The 20,522-nt window shown below is 44.9% G+C and overlaps 1 protein-coding gene across 1 annotated transcript in view; it reads right to left on the bottom strand.

Moving 5' to 3' along the window:
* cttnbp2 (cortactin binding protein 2) overlaps positions 1–20,522 on the bottom strand; it is a 154,865-nt gene that overhangs the window by 58,190 nt on the left and 76,153 nt on the right. The window contains exons 4-5 of the mRNA XM_078167624.1: positions 7,402–8,830; positions 438–758 (exon numbers count right to left, since the gene is read on the bottom strand). Coding sequence (XP_078023750.1) covers positions 438–758; positions 7,402–8,830 — 1,750 coding nt within the window. The remainder of the gene's footprint in view (positions 1–437; positions 759–7,401; positions 8,831–20,522) is intronic.

The raw sequence follows: 20,522 nt of genomic DNA, 5'->3' as shown, positions 1-20,522 counted from the left end.
GTTCAGCAAAGTTAAATCACTGATTTTCTCAATGGAGTCTGGCTTTGAAGGGAGTGACGTAACAGAGTGACATTAAGGTAAAGCAGTGACAATATTCTTAATACAGCATACACTGATATTGATTTTTTTAGCTGGCTTATATATGTTTTGTTGCTGACTCGTCCACAGCAGCACATTGCTTAGTTTCTATGTTGGACTCATGCCCGCTTCTCCAAACTGCGGTGGTGCCGACTGACATCTACTGTATGTAATACACTGACTATGGATAAGTAGCCCATAGAACCCCACTTCAACAAAACTGTACAATCCCTATAAGACAATGGGATGGCAGCAATCCTTTGTCCTCCTCCTGCTTCATCAATACCTGCAGAACCTTTCATTTAATCACTTAAATGTAAACCAGTAAAACCAGTATTGATGAATCAAACGTCAGTTACCTGTGTGTCCGTTCTGAGCAGCAGCAAACAAGGCAGAGGTTTGGTGGTGGTTGTGGTAGAGGTGGTGGTCTTGGTCAAGATGATTGGGCTTGTCTTCCATGGCGGATGTAGAGGTGGAGGTGGCGGTAGAGGTGGTGTTGGTGGATGTGGAGGTGGTAGTGGTGGTGGTGGTGGTGATGGTGGTCGGGTCTGGTTGGTTAAGCAGCATTGACAATAAAGTGACATTTCCCTGGGAAGCAGCTTGGGGGAGCAGGGGGCGCCCGCCGTCCAGGGCAGCAGGCCCTCCGCCGCTTAGAGAGGAGACTACGGAGGGACACCAGCCTGCAGGGGGGAAGCAGGAGCAGGAGCAGCACAGGTTAAACTAGGAAGAGGAAGAGCAGGAGGAAGAGGAAGCTTCTAGAAGTGCTGAGTGTGGGAGAGCGAGGGTGTAAGAAGGTGGACGGTTTGGGAGGGGGGGAGAGCACACTTCAGTTCCACACATACTGTAGTACAGTCTCTTTTGTCTGAGCGGCAGGCAGGAGGTAAGAGACGTAGTTAAACACTCCCAGTGAGTACAAGCTCATGTTGTGCAGCCAAACACTGTTCAAACGCCAAAATCTTTTGTCAAACTCTAGTGGAGATCCCACAGTTCCAAAGACACCAGATATGTGACGCTGAATTTGGGGAGAGTGTTTTATAAAATGAGACAAAGGATATCTACAATATTTACACATGACTGAATGGAGCAGCCCTAAAAAAGAATGAGTTCTGGGTTTGATCTTAAACAGCATATAGCTGTGATAAAGAGCTAGAGATAGATGATACAGAATTTACTACACACAGTATAATATATTAAGAAAAAACAAAAGACGTAAAGTCTCAAAAATGTTTGTGAATTGTCTAAAGACGATGTTCACGTCTGCAAAAACACATAACTCTAGTAACACAAGACAAAAGCCGTCATATGTCGACAGTAGTCATGTCAATTCGGCATCAATATAATTCATGAAGATGAACTGTATTTGCATACAAAATTTACATTTTGGATTTTGATGCATCAACACGCCACCAGCCTCTGTTGGTTAGCTGAGCTATTTTAAAGGTTGGAGACCAGGGGAGTGAGACAAGAAGGAGGTTTCAAAAATTAGGATTTCTTTTTAAAATTTTTTCACACTACAAGCGAACCGCACCAGAGTCTGTTTGGAAGCGGACTGAGGGTGCTTTCACACCTGCCCTGTTTGGTTCAGTTCAATCAAACTCAAGTACGTTTGCCCCCTCAGTGCGGTTCGTTTGGGCAGCTGTGAACACAGCAATCACACTCAGGTGTGCACCAAAACAACTGGACCTAGACCTCCTTGAAGAGGTGGTCTCAGTCCGGTTACAAACAAACTCTGGTGCTGTTTGTTTGTGGTGAGAACGTGTTGAATATGAGTCCCTGATTCAGACCAAAGGCGACAACTCTAGGTCTGAAAGCACCCTGAGACCAACTTTTCGAGTGGCCTTCATTTGGTTGTTTGGTCCGCACCAGGGTTCAACTGATGGCTTTCACACCAGTCCAAACGAATCGTACCAACAAACGGACCTGAGTTTGTTTTTACCGACCCAAACAGGTAAGGTGTGAGAGCACCCTAAGCTAACTAGCAAAGGCTAAACTAACTGACTAACTTTACGTGCCTTTCAGCAGGACACTGACCAGACAAAACATCCAAGAACATGTGAACTGCTATGTTTGTAAAGGTGGGTACACTTATTTCAGCTCGTCACCAGAGATAGTCAAATATTGGACCTCTAAAAGAAGCCACCCAGCTGGTTTCTGCTGCTGCCGGCCTAAAGCGATCCTGGGCTAAATCCCATGTGGTGGTTAGTTGTGTTATAAACACATCAGCAGGATTATGGGAGGATTATGGGGGAAAACAGGTAGACAGGTAAAGTGACATACTGAGGTTTTGTTTCAGCCTGAGCTGGAACTCATCCAGCAAACGGTGTACGGTTAAAGCTCCTCTCCTTTCATTCAGCCAGGGGGGAGATTATCTCTCCATTCAGATCTGCTGCTGCTGGAAATATCCTCTTTAACCAAAACTCTGGCACAATGTCAAGTGAAGCCTGGAAAAATACCTGAACTACAACTCAGTACCTTTTTATTTAACCTCCTAAAACCTCCTTAAATATCTTTTAAATGTTTAGTTTTTACAGATTCAGAAGAATAACCTTTTTTTAATCATACAGAAAAATGCTGCTTATATTGCATTTACGATTCACACTCGTAAAGCCATGTTTTTATGGCGACTATTCAACAGAAATATTTCATGTATCTTGTTTATTATTTTATACACATTTCCGTGAAATTCATTGCATCATTGGACACTCTGGGATCACCACTGGTATAAAAAAAAATCAAAAACCTCTGTCTGAATAATTCTTTGCAGCACAACAAAAGCTTCCAAAAATTAACCCACTGGGGGGTCTGACAGATTTTAAATGTTAATGGTAATTTCCTCTTAACTGCTCTTTACTGCTACAGTGTTAAATCTGCTTTAAGTGAATGAGAACAGTCTGGAGTTTTAGAACAGAACAAAACATCCCAAACAGAAGCAAGATGTTCACTGTCATGCTGCGTTTCATAAAAGCCAGGATTTTTAGATTATTTTATTAGGGATGCACCAATCGGATTTGGCCGAAATTCTCCTTGGTGACTGCCATCGGCCTATCTGCAAATAAGATGACATTCACCGATGGCAGTGGCCGATGTTTGTCTGTTGTGTCACATTTGTTTTGAGCAGGCTAAAAAGCAGGGCTCAGGACTAACAGTGTCCCGTCATCCCAGGGACAACAGAAGTCAGAGATCTTCTCTGGAATGCCTTCGGAGCAAACTCACTCTCAATGTGCCATGGGATGCACTTTCCTTTAAGATGCCTCATTGTGAATAAAAAACATCGACATCAGCAGGAGGAGAACTAGTTAATGTTAGCTGTTAGCTGTTAGCAGGGGGTGGCCAGAACCACAGACTGTCTATAACAATGGACGTAGCTACCATGACATCAACCACTGGTTTGTGAGCTCCGGTTTTGAAGCCTTGAGTTCAGCTGTCACCATTTTGTTTGTTTGAAGCGACCAGATTTGGGCACGACCGTGGAGCTGAGGAAGAGCGAGGGGTGGATCCCACACGCCTCACAGACAGCGTGCTACTCAAAGCGGCCTGCCCTTATTTCTGCGTAACTTTTGGCCTTAATAAAATGTAACAGATGAGTTGTATAAAAACTCACCCCCCGTACAGTTGTCATGAATGTCGAATTTAGCTATAGAGACCAAACTGTTTTTGCACCAGGCTGTAAACATGTTTATTTCTGCTGTAAAGTTTTAACATGGGGGTCTATGGGGACTGACTCACTCTTGGAGGCAGCCTCTAGTGGACATTAGAGGAACTGCAGTTTTTGGCACTTCAGCCCTGCATTTTGTCGCTTTGCCAGAACTAACAACTCACGGAGGTCGCATTGAGTTAAAATCTGACGCGTTCAAGCTTTATTCTGTAAAAATGAGTATTAGGGCGAAAGTACATTATAACATCATCATGATGTTGTAGTCTTGTAAAATGTAATTTTTGTTAAGACACTTGAATAAATCCAGCAAAAACAAGAAAATTAGTTTAAAAAAGGAGGTTAAAAACAAACAAGAAAATGACCCGCAAATAGTGCTAAAAAAATTATAATAATACATAGTATCGTAACATGAATTTAATAATTTTTTTCCCTGTTTTATTTTGTTTTGTTGCTCACTGCCTGTTTCCCCATGTTTTTGAAGGGAATCACACCAACTAGCTCAGGGTTCAAAGGTTTAAATACTTGAAAAAGGCATCTGAAAGCAGCACAAGAAAGTGATGCCACTCCAGGATGCAAAGGGTTAAACTGAAGAGTTCTTTGTTTACTGTCACTTAAGGGGGAATAAATAACATAACACAAGATAAAAACTAAAAAAATCTGTATTGGCTATCAGCCATTTTGTTATTTTAAACGGTGCATCCCTATATTTTATTATTCTTTATATACATTCTGTACTGTCATAACAGATCATATTTGTTGTTTATGTATTTGTTAACTTAGGATTATGCAGAGTTTCCAGGCGTTTCTCATGATGCAGGAACCCTCTAATAAAGTGTCTGATTTAATCAACATGTGATGCACACTGCAGCCTGGACAAAAGAGTCTGTCATCGCATCAGATTAAGGGCGACATGATGGATAGCATTCATCTTTCAGTACAGTCAGTCACCCGCAGCATTCACACAGGACAAACAGAAACACACATTATTTAGTTGGAGACTGTTGCAGTTAAACAGCATTATTTCAAATGATTAAACACGACAAACAGATGCGGTGAAGAACAGAAATACAGACATCATTACTAAACCAAACAGCTTTGCTAAAACTACAAACTAAACATGCTAAAAGCTAAAGATGCTACATTAAACCATGGTTTTATATGTCTGTTCAGACCTGGGAGGGTGAAAAATGAGTTAGAATAAAAGAAAAATTGAGAATTTCAGTGCAGAAATTCGTCTCACAGACCGAAGACAGATACAAAAGAGACGGAAGAAAAAGTGCAGCAGAGATTGTCAAGGACACAGATAATGGCAGCTGTTATGGTTGCACTTCCTGTCTGTCAGTGGGTGGCAGCGGTGTGGGAAAAAAAATGGTAAGAGTTACAAAAACATATCAGTCTGCTGACAGTTGAGCCGGCGGACCTGCTCCGAAACTGTGATGAATTAGACTGGGAAGAAGCAGAATCCTCCAGAACTCCTTCAGAGCTTTATCAGGTTTGTAAGAGGAAGATGTTACAATCAGGTGAAACCGATTGGTGGTGTTAGCAATATTCTTACTTGAGATCAGTGTGCGGTCACCAACATATTATTATTTTAGTCTCACAGAGGATTTAATCTAAACTTTAGATATCGGTGGAAAACACCTGGAGGGCAGCTCTCCTCTCAGGCGGCCGATGTTTTCATTGACGGCCACATCAGCTGATCTGAGGACTTTATCAGAGGATTAATAAGCATTCTACAAAAACAAGATATAACTGTTAAGTATTTTTTAAGTTCTAATGGAGTGACACGTCCTTAATGATTTGTTTTCTAAGTGAATTCGGATCTTTTGTTTTCTGTTAAGCACTTGGTGATGTGATGAAAGAGCAGTTTCATATTTTTCAATCGAGACACAACTGCATGCAAAAGAACACGAACGTCAACAATGCAAATGTATTTTGCATTTGACAGGAACATCTCAGGATAATTCCAGTTTATTACAACTTTTTTTTCTTTTTTGTTCTCTTTGGTTTTGTCATCGTGTCTTTTACATATGATACCTGCAAACTCAGCAGCGTTACTGACAAGAAGACCACTGAGCAACGACCCTCAGCAGCCGGACAATCGGAGAGGTTTTTAACAAGCCGACAGTTAAAGTTCAAAGTAACTTTCACAAATACAACTTCTTGTCGTATCACTACATCCTTGTGCTTTTAATAGCATTTGCTAGAATCCATAGCGACTCACAGACAACCAATCAGAGCTGAGGAGACGCTAACACAGCTGTCGATCACTGTTCATGAACTGCGATCAAAATGTCAAACAAAGGAAAAAGATTTGCAGTTTGTGTAATATTTTAACATTTAAATCACTATTATCAAGCCGCAGTTCCTTTTACTTTGAAAGTCAATGACACATACATGTGTTTTCACATACAGTTCTTTTAAACAAATCGAACTCAGTCCTCTTAAAGTGCACCAAAAAGTGTACCAACAGAAAAGGGACTGTCTGGTCAACTTCAGCTTTGACAGGGCCTCAGTCCTCTTTCTGTTCACACTATATATAAGATATATTGACATAGTGCAACCCAGGTCAACAACGTGATCGAGCTGAGTCGCTGCTCTGAGTCTGCTTAGAGGGCTGAAAAGTGTGAAAACAACCTAAGACCTTGGACAGTTTCCGCCACCTGCATTAAAGATAACTGACAAGTTTCACAACAATCGGCGGACGCTCCTTAACTTACGATCAAATTTGTGCCATCAGCCCTTATTGATCAACTGAGGAAACATTTTGGGGACATTCCTCACCAGCTTCATTAAGAGTATCCACTGAGTCTGGGGATGTTTGAACAAACCGTCATTGATTTATGGCCAATGTTTACACCAGGCCAGTTCACTTATTTGAAACAGGCAGCACCACCTGTTGAGCGATTTCTAAACACTTGGTTTAACGCGTCAGAAATGAAGGCCAAAACGGTGGAAATAAGTTGTAATAAACAAAACAATCAAGCACATCACAAAGTAAAAATGAAAGCTGACATTTATATCAACATTACACAGAGCCGTCAGCGACAGGAGGCCGGTGGGGCGGGTTAATGGGAGCTGAAACAGGAAGTGGTGCAGGAAGTAGAGGATGGCATGCTACTGGAGGATGGAAAAGGGAAGGGGAGGAGAGAGCAGCCTCTGGCATCAGCTTCAGAGAGGACAGGGGTTACTGGTGGGAAGACCAATCTGAATACAGGAGAGGGGGAAACGTCTGCTTCGCCTCAATTCACCCTGACACACTCCTTCTGCTGCAGGACGGCTAACGTCTGAGTCTCTGAGCAAGAGTCAGACACATGTTAGCAAACATGTTGTCGCTGCTGATACTGACACGGTCAGAGCTAACGTGACAACACGGGAGATGAAAGGTGCTCAGAGGGAGGACATATTAAGGGCAGAGAAGGAGGGATGAGTGGAGAGAGGATGCAGAGAGGTAATTTAGGGTTCAGGGATAGAGTCAGTGGCATAGACTGAATTGACTCCTGTGCTATTCTGCATTCCTGTGGTTAGACCAGTTTAACTGTGACCTGATTGCTATGCTATGCTAAGATAGGCTAAGCTATGCTAGGCTAGTGCCGTGGAAAGACAGTTGAAGAGAAGAGGCAGTGGGGAGAACTGGAGGGAGATGGAGCATGAAGGAGCCCCGTTACCTGATGCTGTTGCCAGGGGGCTGCCTGCTGAGGCTCGGGGGCTACGGGAGGATGAGGCACTAATGGAGGAGGAGGTGGAGGGGGGGTTTATGGAGGAGGGGCTACTGACAGTGGTGGCAGGGCTGATGACGGGGGGGCACTCTGCACATGCTGCTGCCGGCTGACGCTGAGGGCCCCGGCCAGGCTCCGGGGAGCGGGAGGGGGGGCAGGCACCCACCTGAGAGGCCGTCAGGGCTGGGACCAGGTCCAGGGCGGGTTTGGGTGGCAGCTGGGGCGTGGCCGGTTTCAGCCCGGCCCCAGGGGAGCGGCTGCTGTCCCCCACCACCTTGATGGGTGGGTGAGGAGGAGAGGGGGTCTGAGAAAGCCCTGGCTTTTTGGGAGGGATAGGGGGAGGGTTTCCCCGGTCGATCCTGGCCACCGTGGGCGACTTGATGCCGATGGGATGGCTCAGGCGGCCGGGAAAAGGGCCTCCCTCTGAGGCGGAGTGGGGCAGGCCTGGACGCAGGGGTCCACCACCTGCTGGAGGACTGGTGAAGCGTGAAAGGACCTGTGTGACGGTGTGGCGTGCTTGCTGCTTGGCGGCAAAGTTGTCACGGTTGGTGGGGGAGAGGTCACGGGCCGGAGGACTCTGGGACGCCGTGCCGTTTTGGTCCTGTTCCTGGAACTTGTAGCGGGCCGCCTGGACACGGGGGCTGACTCCACTGGGTAAGCCGTGGGGGCCTTGGCCCTCTGAGCCATTCTCTGTCTGTGCCAGTCCTCCTGAGCTGCTGTGGACGATCCCTCGTCCACTCGTCTTTGGCAGACTCAGGCCCACGTAGTTGGAGGGCGTTGGTTTGACGGGTATAGTGAGGGGGTTCTTCTTGGGACCCTCCACCTCAGTGGGGGGCAGGTCCGTTTGGCAAGACGCTGTTCGAGAGCTGATGGGCTCTGTGGCTACGGAAACAGACGTCAGAGCTTTAGGTTTGGGTGGTGTGCTGGTGGCAGCAGCAGGTTCTGCTCCGGCAGCAGCAGGCTGGGCGACAGTGGCGCCATCCTTCCCATCGCCCTGTTCAGTCCTGAGCTGCTCCACCTGCTGCCGCAGACTGTGGCTCTCGACCTCCTCGCGGCCCAGCCTGGCACGCAGCTGTTCCCGCTCTGTGTCAAACTCCGACAGCTGCTTCTCCATCTTGGCCTCCATCTGTTGGCTACGCTGCCGCTCGCTGCTCAGCTCGTCCTGCAGCCGGCCAGAGGTGCGACTCTCCTCGTCCAGGCGAGCCTGGAGCTCGTCAAAGCGCTGCGACTCCTCCACCACCCGCGTGGCGAGCTGCTTGCACTCACGCACCAACATCATGACGATGTGCTTGTTCTTCTCTCGCTCGTCCTTCAGCTGCGCCGTCAGCTTGCGGTGCTCCTGCTCCAGACTCTGCAGCTGCAGCTTCTCCATCTCCAGCTGGAAGGAAAAAAAACACAAAGTCAGGGGACAGTGAATCTATGCAACATTTCACAGAGACGTAGAAAAACAGTTACCAAGAGATTATAACATGGGATTACATATCTGAGTTGGGCTTGGCAGCTCTACACAAAAGACACAGCATTTATCTAATGCTAAAATGATTAGTCAATTAATCAACTAAAGGTCAACACAAAGGTCAACAATTTTCTTCACTGAATTAATGAGATCTGTCTTTTTCAGAGCTCATCTCCACCCATCACCCTCCTCTGCTAAAACTTTGATTCACGCCTTCATCACATCCAGAATTAAACTAGTGCAATAGCATTCTTCATGGTAAAACATCCAAAGTCCTAAACACGGTCGAATACATCCAGAGCTCCTGTAATCACATCACCTCTGTCCTCCAGAACCCTCACTGGCTCCCAGTGATTCCAGTTCAAAGTACCTCTCCTTACTCACAAAGCCCTTCATAACCTGACCCCCTCCTCCGTCACCGTCCTGCCTCAGAGCTTTCTCCACAATTAAAATTAATCAAAATAAAATAAAATAAAATGTCTTATCATTATTAAAATCATTCACAGGTAAAAACACTTGTCTGTTTGAGCTTCTTAAACTTGAAGACTTGCAATTTTTCTGTTTTATATCACTGCAATCTGATTCTTCTATCACTATCACCTAATATCACCTCAGACTGCACACACTGTACACGCTGCACGAGCCTCACACGCATGTCAAACATCCAATATCTCCCACCGACATGTTTCACATATCACGTATCATGTCAGCTGTCTCACCGACAACCCATCTGTGACATACTGCCTGTCGACATCACGTGCATCCTGACGATATCATCCATCACCTGAATAACACCCAACATTTTTTCGGTACAAAATCAGTGTTTGTAATTGAGGATTAGATCTAAAATGCATCTGCGTACATTCTGTGTTAATGCAACCGCCCAAATTTGAAGTCATTCGTTAAACACAAAGCTAAATTGAGCTGGAAACGATTTTCTCTAGAAGAGCATAGATGATCCAGATTAATCAAATGAGCCACACAAAACAGACGGGCAGAATAAATGGATGAGCAGATATTTACACAAATAGATGCACACAATAAATCTACAGGGTGGCTTGGGGAAAGAGTCTAATTTATCTATTCAGAGGGACACAGCATCTCTCACATACGCTTGAATTTCGATGACTTGTCAAAGCCCAGGCCTCTATATCTGGAGCGTGGCTGCTATTGTTAGCTCAGAGCTGGCTTCACAGAGGGTAACAAGGCTTAACCGGGGCTCCTCTACCGATTGCCAAGACCCCATCACTCCAACAAGCCTCAAACAAAAGAGTCGACACCCCGCCACCCCTGTCCTCAAAACGAGCCCCCCTCCTCTGTCCATTCCACGTCCTCCTCCTCCTCCACAATCCATCAGGGAGCAGATATCACCACCAGCTGATGCTGAGGAGGAGCGAGGGGTTCATAAGCAAGTGGGAGCGCCGAGGGAGCGCCACTCGTTACTCAAAAGGAGGTGCTACGACTAGCTGCTAATTGGGTGAGGATTACGTCTGTTGTAAGTCAGCCTAATGCCTCCAAAGAGCAAATTTAGGGATGCAGTGAAGGCGGTGACACACATCCTCGCAGCGCAAGCTGAAACCAGGCAGGATTAAGACGAGTTTAAAATATGTATGATCATTAAGTTCAGCAAACGCCACCACTGCATGACACCATGACCCAAATGCACTGCTGGAAGAGCTTTCAAGCTCTTAAAGGGACAGTTGGAGTGTTGGAGATATCAGCCATAGAGAGGTCTGCCTTCTCTCCAGTATAATGGAACTAGTGGGGACTCGGCTTGTGGTGCTCAAAGCGCCAAAAATAATAATACATTTGAAAAACTCAATACCAGTGTCTTACTCCAGAAATCATGGCCCAGTTACTGAAGATAATCCACAGTCCTTGTTGTGAGCAGGTTCATGGAGGAACTGTTTTCCTTTTTCTGAACTACATCCACCAACAGGATCACTGTACAGGAGGAAGAGTGCATCTACTCATGGACGAGAAGCTCGTGGCGTCCTCCTGTTAGCTACCTCAGTGGTGCTAGGTGAGCTAGCAGTTGATGCACGCCTCCCTCTGCACGGTGATGCAGTTGGCGAGTGTAGTTTGGTAGAAAGAAAATAGTTCCTACTGGGTTTAGGATGTGTTTACTCATACCCTCCTGAAATTTCACTGGAGTATACGATATATCACTACATCACATGGCTCGTGGCATTTTCAGTCTAAAAAATAAACAAAATAATATCAGAACGTCATCAGTATCGGCTGATACCAGCTTTAAAATGAACTATCAGAATCGGCCAACATGCTTTTTCTTATTTTGCACAATGAATGAATATTACATGTCTCCATCTGCTGGTGGGCCATCATGATAAATGTATGCATGTGTAAGGGACCTGATGATCACTAAAATTAGGTGGAGAAAAAAAGTGGATATATTGATATCTGTATCGTTATCGGCCAAATGAGTTGTAATATATCATATTGGATACAAGCAAAAATCCAATATCATGTATCCCTACAACAAAGGTAATATTCTTACACCTCTTTTCCTTATTAAACAGAGTAATAAACCCACGCACTTTGTCAATTTATGTTTCTTTCCTTTACCGAACTAAGATCAGCTTAACTGCCCTGTTAACTCACGTAAAACACACTTCATTCAAACTCGACAGTAACAAAATAAAACTCATAAAAACCTGAATCTGCTGTGGTCGAAATAATCCCTTAGTTGGATGTAAAAACAAGCTGCTGTCTCTCTGCTCTCTCTCTGCTCTCAGCAGGCACTACACAGGCCGGCTGTTTACAGTCGCTGCTCAGGCACGTTATCCCCACCACTGGCAATCAACTCAGCTGCCTGTCACGCCACACTGACCTCTGGTGGTGCATGATGTGCACTACATGCAACACATCCTCATTACAGCCTCTCCAGTTTGAGGTTAATAGAAAGATGAGAGTCTTCACGAGCGTGGACGTTCAGAGCAGCTACTCACACGTTTACCTGCTGACGTGGTCGGACAACACCTCGTACAAACTAACCTCTTTATCAGGCTGCAAAATTATTTTATTATCGATTAATCTGTTGATTATTTCCCCTATCACTCAATTACTTGTTTGGTCTAGACAATGTAAGAACATGGGGGAAAATGTTGATCAGTGTTTCCCAAAGCACAAGATGTCACCTTCAAATGTCTTGTTTTGTCCAAAGCCAAAGATATTCAGTTTACTGTCGCAGAGGAGGAAAGAAACCAGAAAATATTCACATTTAAGAAGCTGAAATCAGAAAATTTGGACTTTTTTGTGTCTCTAAAAATTACTCAAACTGATCAATGGATCAAATCAATTTTAGAGTTCCAGCTAATGGATTAATCATTGCTGCTCTGGCTCTTTTAAAGCATAACCTCACTTTAAGTCACCAGGGTGCCCTGTTTTTTAAATCAGGAAAGTACACAAGACTTTTTTTTTCAGCATCTGCGTCACATACAATTCGACACATTCACACTTGGAGCTTCCAGGTACAACAAGATGTCCTAAAACAGTAGCAGCTGTCCTTTAACTGCAGTCTGCTGGATGTTTCTTCTCTGTTAAACCCAGGACACAGATCTGAAATAGCAAACTTAAAAGCTTTAGACTTCGCGTGATTTAAGGCTCTCCATTAGGCCCTATCCAGACCGCCAGCACGACATCACCCTGCTGTTTATTTTCTTTGAGGCAGGATTTTACAACCCTGACTCCTGCAGGGTAAGCAGTTAACTGAGCACAACACTACAAGGTATTCTAACCTAATCCTCCTGTACTGTGGCAAACCTGCAGCAACAAGGCGTCATTGCAGAGTTAGAATCCTGCTTTGCATTCAGAGAAACTTCTTGTGAGACTGTTTTCTTTGTTTGACATGATTTAATGCAGCATAATGAGGAGGCTGACCTTCTTTACTGTGCATGTGTGCAGTTACAACCATAGCAGTGTGTCATCCATATGAACAGGCTCATTCTGCCATCATCTACAGAATGAAATAATAATGATATTAAACTCATTTTTGTGGCGATACCTTGTAGGCACCTCAGGTAGCAGCGGCGTTTCCTGGACCTGAGATCCCCCACTGCTTTAATGAAAAGCGCTTACAAAGTAAAATGTTTCCCTTAAAGGTTTATCCGTACACCTGAGGAGCTGCGGCGCCGAGGTACGAGGTCACATGGCGGCAGAATAAAGCAGCTCACTGTGGAGAGATGGAGGATGAGAGAAGGAGGAAGTGAAGGAGGAGGCCTGAGGACTATTTTAAGAAAAAGGAATTTCAGCACCGGCGGCCGTGACCTTGCTTCCAAATTCAGCCTCCCAACACTCTGGCAGCATGTTTACCCACAAAACCTAACAAATACAGTGTGTCTCTGTCACTGTTGGGAGTGTTGTTTGAGGAAGGGGGGGGGGGCTTCTTCTAACTTCATGACTGATTCATGGAGGAGAAGAAGGAGTGGGGGGTGTCTTCATTATGCCCATAAACCCATTCACAGTGTGTTACGTATAACTGCCTGCCTGCCTGCCTTCGGCTTGCCTAAGACCTCATGGATAATTCAACAGCTTACTCACAGGAGAACGACAAGAGTGGAAACGGATGGAGGGGATAAAGATAGCACAGACAATCCGGGTGAGATTCACTCTACCCAGCAACCAGAGGATCCCTCTGAGAGCACGGAGCATGTGTCCTTTAGCTGCGTCGGTTTGTTGTCGTGTCACTGGTCATTTTAAAGGTTCCACCACAACCATTTATCCCTGCGTGACGGGTTCATGACCTGAGGTTGACAAGTTAGGTACAACTGTGCAATCAGTGGTGACATGGGGATCCATTCTGCGCTAAAGAGGGTAAACCGTTGTTTTGTGGTGGCTGCTTCTCCTTTTCTGCGAATCTTCAGGGTCAAATGAGGCAAAACCTCTAAAGGTCAGAGTCGTCCGGCGTGGCTGTGTTTCTGTTCACTGATGACAGTGGTTAGAGAAGAACTAGAAAAGAAGATTTTCAGGTGAAGTCTGGACCTTTTTAAACAACATACCTGTTCCGTTCTGCATTTAACTTGCAAATTTAATCCATCCTACTTTTTTCTTGCTCTTCCCTTATACCCACCTAACTTTGTAATGTCAGCACCCTTATTTGTCTACAGCTTTGTCTATAACTAATGCACTCCTGTCTGTAATTTTTCCTCTTTTGTCTGATGTTTTGCACTCTTGACTGTATTTCCCTGCACTTTTTCTTCTGCCTGTAAAGTGTCTTTGAGTTTTTGAAAAGCGCTCTATAAATAAAATGTATTATTATTATCATCATTATTATTATGAACAAGCTCAAACTGACAATAGCTGTAACTCACACATACAACCGCACAGTATTTTTTATAATTTGTACAGTAAGATACCGTAAACGGTGCATAAATTTTGTTATTATTAATTAGGACTGGGCGTTAGGGACACAAATTAGTATCTCGTTATTTTGAGGCTGAATGGCTGAATAAGTCCCCTGTTATTTTGGCTGCATGTGTTTTTCCACAGCAGGGCAGGTAAAAGAAGTTCACCTGTTGGAGGTGAGCTGTTTGCAGAGGTGCAGTAAGAGCCTGTTGTCTGCAGCTCTCCATCAACATCTCACTGTGGCTGTTTCTGCTTTTTCTCTTCCTCCCTGCAGTATTATTAGACTTGTCTTCATTGTAGAAAAGCCACTAACAAAGTTCCACTAATTCAGTGATAAACACATTTCATTTCCTGTAGATTCTTCACAATAAAAGTCCCGCCTTATTTTGTTATGTAAAAACTTTTGTTGTGAAGCAGCAAAATAAGGAAATGTTGAGTTTTTGAGGAGCAACTTCACACAACTTCTAATACGGCTGATAGCGAACATGAAACATTAAATTAAAGCCAATAGTTAAAGTCCAAACAGGACGCAGGAGAGAAACTAAACTCCAAACCACAGAGTTTCGGTTATCAATCGTCTTCGCCTGTCACTTACACCTCACAGTGCCGCTATACTCATCACAAATTGCCGATCCATCTCACGCTCCATTCTACCCTCAGTCATGAACAAGACCCCAGGATACTTAAACTCCTTCGCTTGGGGCAGTAACTCTCTCCCAATCCACTGTTCTCCGGCAGAGAACCATGGCCTCAGATTTGGAGGACTGTCATCCCAACCGCTTCACACTCAGCTACAAACCACCCCAGTGCGTGCTGGAGGTCACTGTGTGATGAAGCCAACAGAACCACATCATCTGCAAAAAGCAGAGACATAATTCTGAGGTCCCCAAATCAGACCCTTCCTCCCTCTGACTGCACCTTGAGACCCTGTCCATGAATATGACAAGTAAAATCAGTGACAAGGGACAACCCGGCGGAGGCCGATATCCACTGAGAGCGTGTATGAATAATAACGATGATAGCTGCATTCAGGCCCTGGTAGTGGTGTGTTTGTGTACAAAAATCTCGAAACATTTACAGTGGGTCATTTTTTTCGTGTACACGGGTTTCACCGCTGGGTGGTGCTATTGCATTATACCAGTAAAGCCCCAGTTATCCGAATACCAACCAAACGGGCCATTTAACCAACAGTTACAGGCCGCCACACCGAAATATCGCCATTCCGACGGTCCGCCATCCTGATCCAAATCACAGCATCCGCGGTGAGAGGACACGTTATTGTGTGCGCTTTTACGCACGCGGGTCTAGGCGATCACGGATATTTGATGTGGGAAAGATGTAGCCAGATGTATTACCTGTTTTTAAGCGGCACCGAGATACGTGGCTCATCTGTCCGTCCGTAGCACGAGTCATGTGCGCCACTTCACCACCGACCCATGCGTAAAAGCGCAAACTATTCCGTGTCCTCTCACTGCGGACACTGTGATTTGATGGCCCGGTACTCCTTGTAGCCCACTGGCAAACCACGCCATTTTAATAGAACGGAGCACATAGGCTACTGACCTGTTGCCAAACCCGGTCTCACACCATTTCTTGTCATATTCACAGTCTATCACAGCTAGTCAACAATTAGTATCAGCGCCCTCCCCCTAACGTTTTTCGTGTACTAATTTTTCATAACCGTTTATGATCTCAAACACGTGTAAATGTGTAAACGTGTACACGGACTCACCCCTAGGCCCTGGTACTGTGCAAACGGAAATAGCTTTCTGAGAAACTAGACGATTTTTTATTGCCCAAACTACAATAACAAAAACATTTTATTATCGGTGCCCAACAGAAGTGAAAGCACGTGGTCACAACCGGGCCAAAACTCACTGAAATAAAAACGGAGATATTTTACATTCACACTTGATGGATGAAACCAAACACACACTGAACCACAGCCCTGAAATCTATTTAACCAGCTTTCCTGTCAAAACATACCACTTCCTACCTCTCCCTTCCTTCTTCCATACCTCCTCCTCCTCCTCCTCCTCCTCTTCATCTGTGTGTGTGTTTGTGTGGTTAAAGGTTCCATTTAAACTATATCATCTCTGTTATTATAACACAGTTCAGGGACAGGACACAAACACACACACACACACATTCACACAGTATTTTCTTTATTACTCACCCACATTCATTCTGCCAGCGTATCATCCAAACACTTTCACACATCCATATTCCTCACGACAGAGCGGGGGACAGAGAGAAGTGGGACAGGCCCACAGCAGACATCTGGCTGCCCAGTTAATCAGGGCCACATAATCCTAAAGAGACCTGGGACTGACACACACACTCGTAAACACACACAGTCAACCATCACAAATAGAAATGACACACCAGAAAATAGGAATTAAGTTCACACACAGCATACGCACACTGTTTTCCCTCGTATCTCACAAATTCAAATATACACGACTACATGAATACCCACAGACAGGCGTACAGTTTTCTTCCTCTGGAGGATTTCAGCTGCAGATATTTGAGTCGTGTGTAAATAAACACAATCTGTGGTCAAACAGAAGAAGTCTCTCCTCCGCATATGCTGATGTAAACACACTTCTTTTATTTACCTTCATTCAATCTGACTCACAGCAATTAAACTCCACGTATATAAACACAAGGTCATAAACGATGCATTTGGTAGAGTGTAAGTGTGCTGTAGCTGTGCGGCTCTGAGGACGGTGACGTTGGTCCGACACAGAGAGGAGAATCCCAACAGCTGTTAAAAGGACTCCCACTGAAGCTGGTCTGCACATTCCTATTAATATGGTGATTTTAAAGTTAAAAATTTAACTCCAGTTCATAACGTGATACCTCAAAAACTAATGACTAGATTCCTGCAAGCCAGTGTTGCCAACTGTCTTGCTAGATTTGTTGGCCCTTAAAGGCCCACACACACTAAAAAACCGCCATCAAAGAACAAGTGGCTCAAGGCCGACTGCTGCATCACCTCATGTAAAAGTTTTTTAATATTAGAGGTAGACTCTGACGCACACTGAGAAGCAGCTTGTAAAAAAAATAACTAATGATAAAGCAAGTTACAATCAGTTTGGTTTATTCATATTTTTCAAAATCTTGTAGAATGTATGTATGTATTATATTACGTCAAGAGGTCATAGATATGCAAATAAGCATGTGACATCTAGCAACATTTAGCGACATTTCCTGCAGGCTTTAGCCACCTCCCCCTGGAAACAGTTTTTAAAACCGCTGCCAGCCCTCTTCTGCACCAAGAGATCAATGAGTACTGGCCAGTATGGGATTAATGTTCACCAGTAAATTAGGTACCAACTGAAGGTAGTCAGAGAAAATTTGCTTCTTTATGGCTTTGAATAAATTAATATTGTGTAAGTCTATTTCAAAGACCCTTTTTGTTTTCCTACATCAGACTGCGGTTTGTTTTTAAATGCTAAATTTACAAAATCAAAACCAAAATTTTAAGTAGAACGTTTTTCTCTAGCCCCTTTTACAGCTGCGAGTGTTTATACTCAAAGAGCCGGAATGGCGCCCAATTTTCCCCCTCGTAGGGTAGACATATTGGTGGAACCCTTTTAGTTTAAACAGACCGAGGCGGCCTTCTGCAACGGGAGGGGCTGTTGTTGACTTGTGGGAGGAGCTGTTGATGACGCTGCACGTGCGAGCCACTGGCGGTGGATAAACAGGAAACAGCTGATAGCAGGAATTAGCGAGCAGCTAGTAGCAAGAGGGAAACACAAACCTGACAGACACTGTAAAGATGAGCAACTGAGGAGACAAGGAATTGTGCGCCCTCCTTGTCCTCGCAAACGAAGAGGCCATTAACCGTCAGATGACGGGGACGGTGAAGAACGGGCCGACTTACGAGAGAATCACCGAAGGACTGACCAGCCGCGGCTTCCCTCCCACGTCACTGTTTATGTCACACGCTGAGCTACACGTTTTGTTACTTGCTCACGCCCCCCATTGCCCCGAAAAAGGCACATTCTGTATAAACAAAAGTAGGCAAGTGGCATTTTGCTGCACTCCCTGATTTTGTTTTTATACTGCCAATGCTGAAAAAAGACTGATTGGGCTTTCCTGCAAATTTGCACAACTCCTGTTTAAAAAGGGCTACTGTTACTGTTAAACATGCTCCAACCATGCTCACTCACATAGGCTGGACTTGGAGTTAAACCTACAAAGACTGAGCACACATTTGCATCTTAAGTTTGGACAGCCAGAAAGGAGCACATATCGACCTTCTGAAGTCATAAAGAGGACAAGCAGGAGGACAGGTAAGCTCTGGTGAGAGACATGTCTGTGAGAGGCAACCTTTGAAGAAAATCCCTCACAGTGTTCTTGAGATATCGCGTTCATGACAATAAGACAGACAAGGTCACAGTGACCATAAAAACCAGTTCATCGTTGAGTCCAGGTGGACATTTGTGCCAAATTAAAGAAATTCCCTTGATATGTTTTTGAGATATCGAGTTCACAATCAGTCAGACAGACAATCCAAAACCATAAAGCCAACAGTCACGTCTATCGCTGGCACAGAGATGAAAACAAAGAAATAGACACTTAAAGGGGCAAAAAGCAAAATCGTTTCACCACTAGGTTTGCTGTTGTGCACTGCCTGTAGACCAAAACAAAGTGTGTCATGAGCCACTCCTCCCTCTACCTCTGCTCTCCACCCCCCACTCGCCTCGTCTATCAGTTAGTGATGTCTCGGTCTCTGCTGTGTTTAGCTATTCCCCTGCCTACTTCAATGATGATGGTACCTGTAATAAATGTAATATATTTGCTGAGATGGAGGTGAGGCTCAGTGACTAGAAGAGCTGGTAGAAGCGCTCCATAGCTGTAAGTTACTCCAGTAGCCAGTGGCAGCTGACTCAGCTAGTGCTAACACCGGGAGCTAACGCTAACGTTCCTACTCTTCTGCGTGAGTGAGAGCGATGTTTTAGCCAAGCAGGCAGCCTGGCGGGCTGCTCAAGCTCCAGACATTAACCCATCCCAGTGTTTCCTCCGCAGCCTCCACTTCACCCAGCTTCACTCAGCTGCCCGATAAACCCGCTGCTTCTTCCCACATCAACCTGAATAACAAACCAGGGCTTGGTGCTCCGGTTGGATCCAAACAGAGAGCCGGGGCTAGCTGGGAAGCTAGCGGAGGCTAACTGGCTGTGCTTCCCTCCGGTCATGCTGCGGCTAATGCCTCGCCAGCCGCTCCCAGCTAGCTCCGGATTGTTATTGAGGTTAAAGTGGGAGAGGCAGCGGATCTGTGGATCTCTGTGCAATTGCTGACTGGCTGTAGCCTTTTATAGGGAGGGAGGGCCAAGGGCTACGAGAGGAGGAGGAGGGGGGGATTCACATGAACGTACATGAACACACAGCCGGACCGGCTTGTAAACAATAGGCTGGAGATCAACACAGAGAGAGGGTGTGTGAGGTCATGCTATACTCCAGATGAAATTACACCTCTAGTTCTTCACATAGCGATTTTTAAATTCCTTCAATCTAGAAATGATGAATTTCGCTTATTGCTCCTTTAAGGACCCATTGCTGTGTGAGAGGGCCGTGTACACCGCACATAAAAAATATAAATAGAAGACAAGGCCTGTTTTTACATTTGTATAGCAGATCTTCGTGTCGCATGTGCATCACTTACACACTGCTCTCATGCCTGCTGAGGCCAGTTTTACTGATTATAGTGGAGGCGTGGTGCTGCAGCAGCCACTACGCTAACAGTCTGCATCTCTCACATCTTTAATGTAGCCACAGGGTTGGGTGTAACTTATTAAGAGTTTAACAGGCAGATGGCTAACCTCCAAAATGCTACAAAAGCACAAGTCACTGCCTTGTTTATGTCTCTCTGAGGACATGACGAAGACAAGCAGGTGGATGGTAAGCTATGGTGAGAGTCCTGTGAGAACACAAGTTCTTGTCTTGTTTATTTATATTGAAATTTGCATGAAAAAGGCAAAGAAGGAAAAAAATGCTACATATGGATGAGATGTGGACGAAGGTACAAGAAGCAACAAGGATAAAGTCTGCAGAGAGAGCTGGAGGGGATAAAACTTCAGCTGAGCTGTGGCTCTGCACTGAAACATAAAAAAACAAAACATGAAACTCGTGAAATTATGAGCTGCACCTTGTCAAAATAAATCCAAACCTTAATTTGAAAGGACAGACACAGGAAGTGTCCACGCTCAGCAGTCAGACAGGAGTCAGGTTAATTTCCAGGGCT

Source organism: Epinephelus lanceolatus, chromosome 5 (assembly GCF_041903045.1).
Source record: "Epinephelus lanceolatus isolate andai-2023 chromosome 5, ASM4190304v1, whole genome shotgun sequence".
Lineage (NCBI taxonomy): Eukaryota > Metazoa > Chordata > Actinopteri > Perciformes > Serranidae > Epinephelus > Epinephelus lanceolatus.
The sequence above is the reverse complement of the archived record's forward strand: the minus strand, read 5'-3'. Positions and strand labels throughout refer to the sequence as shown.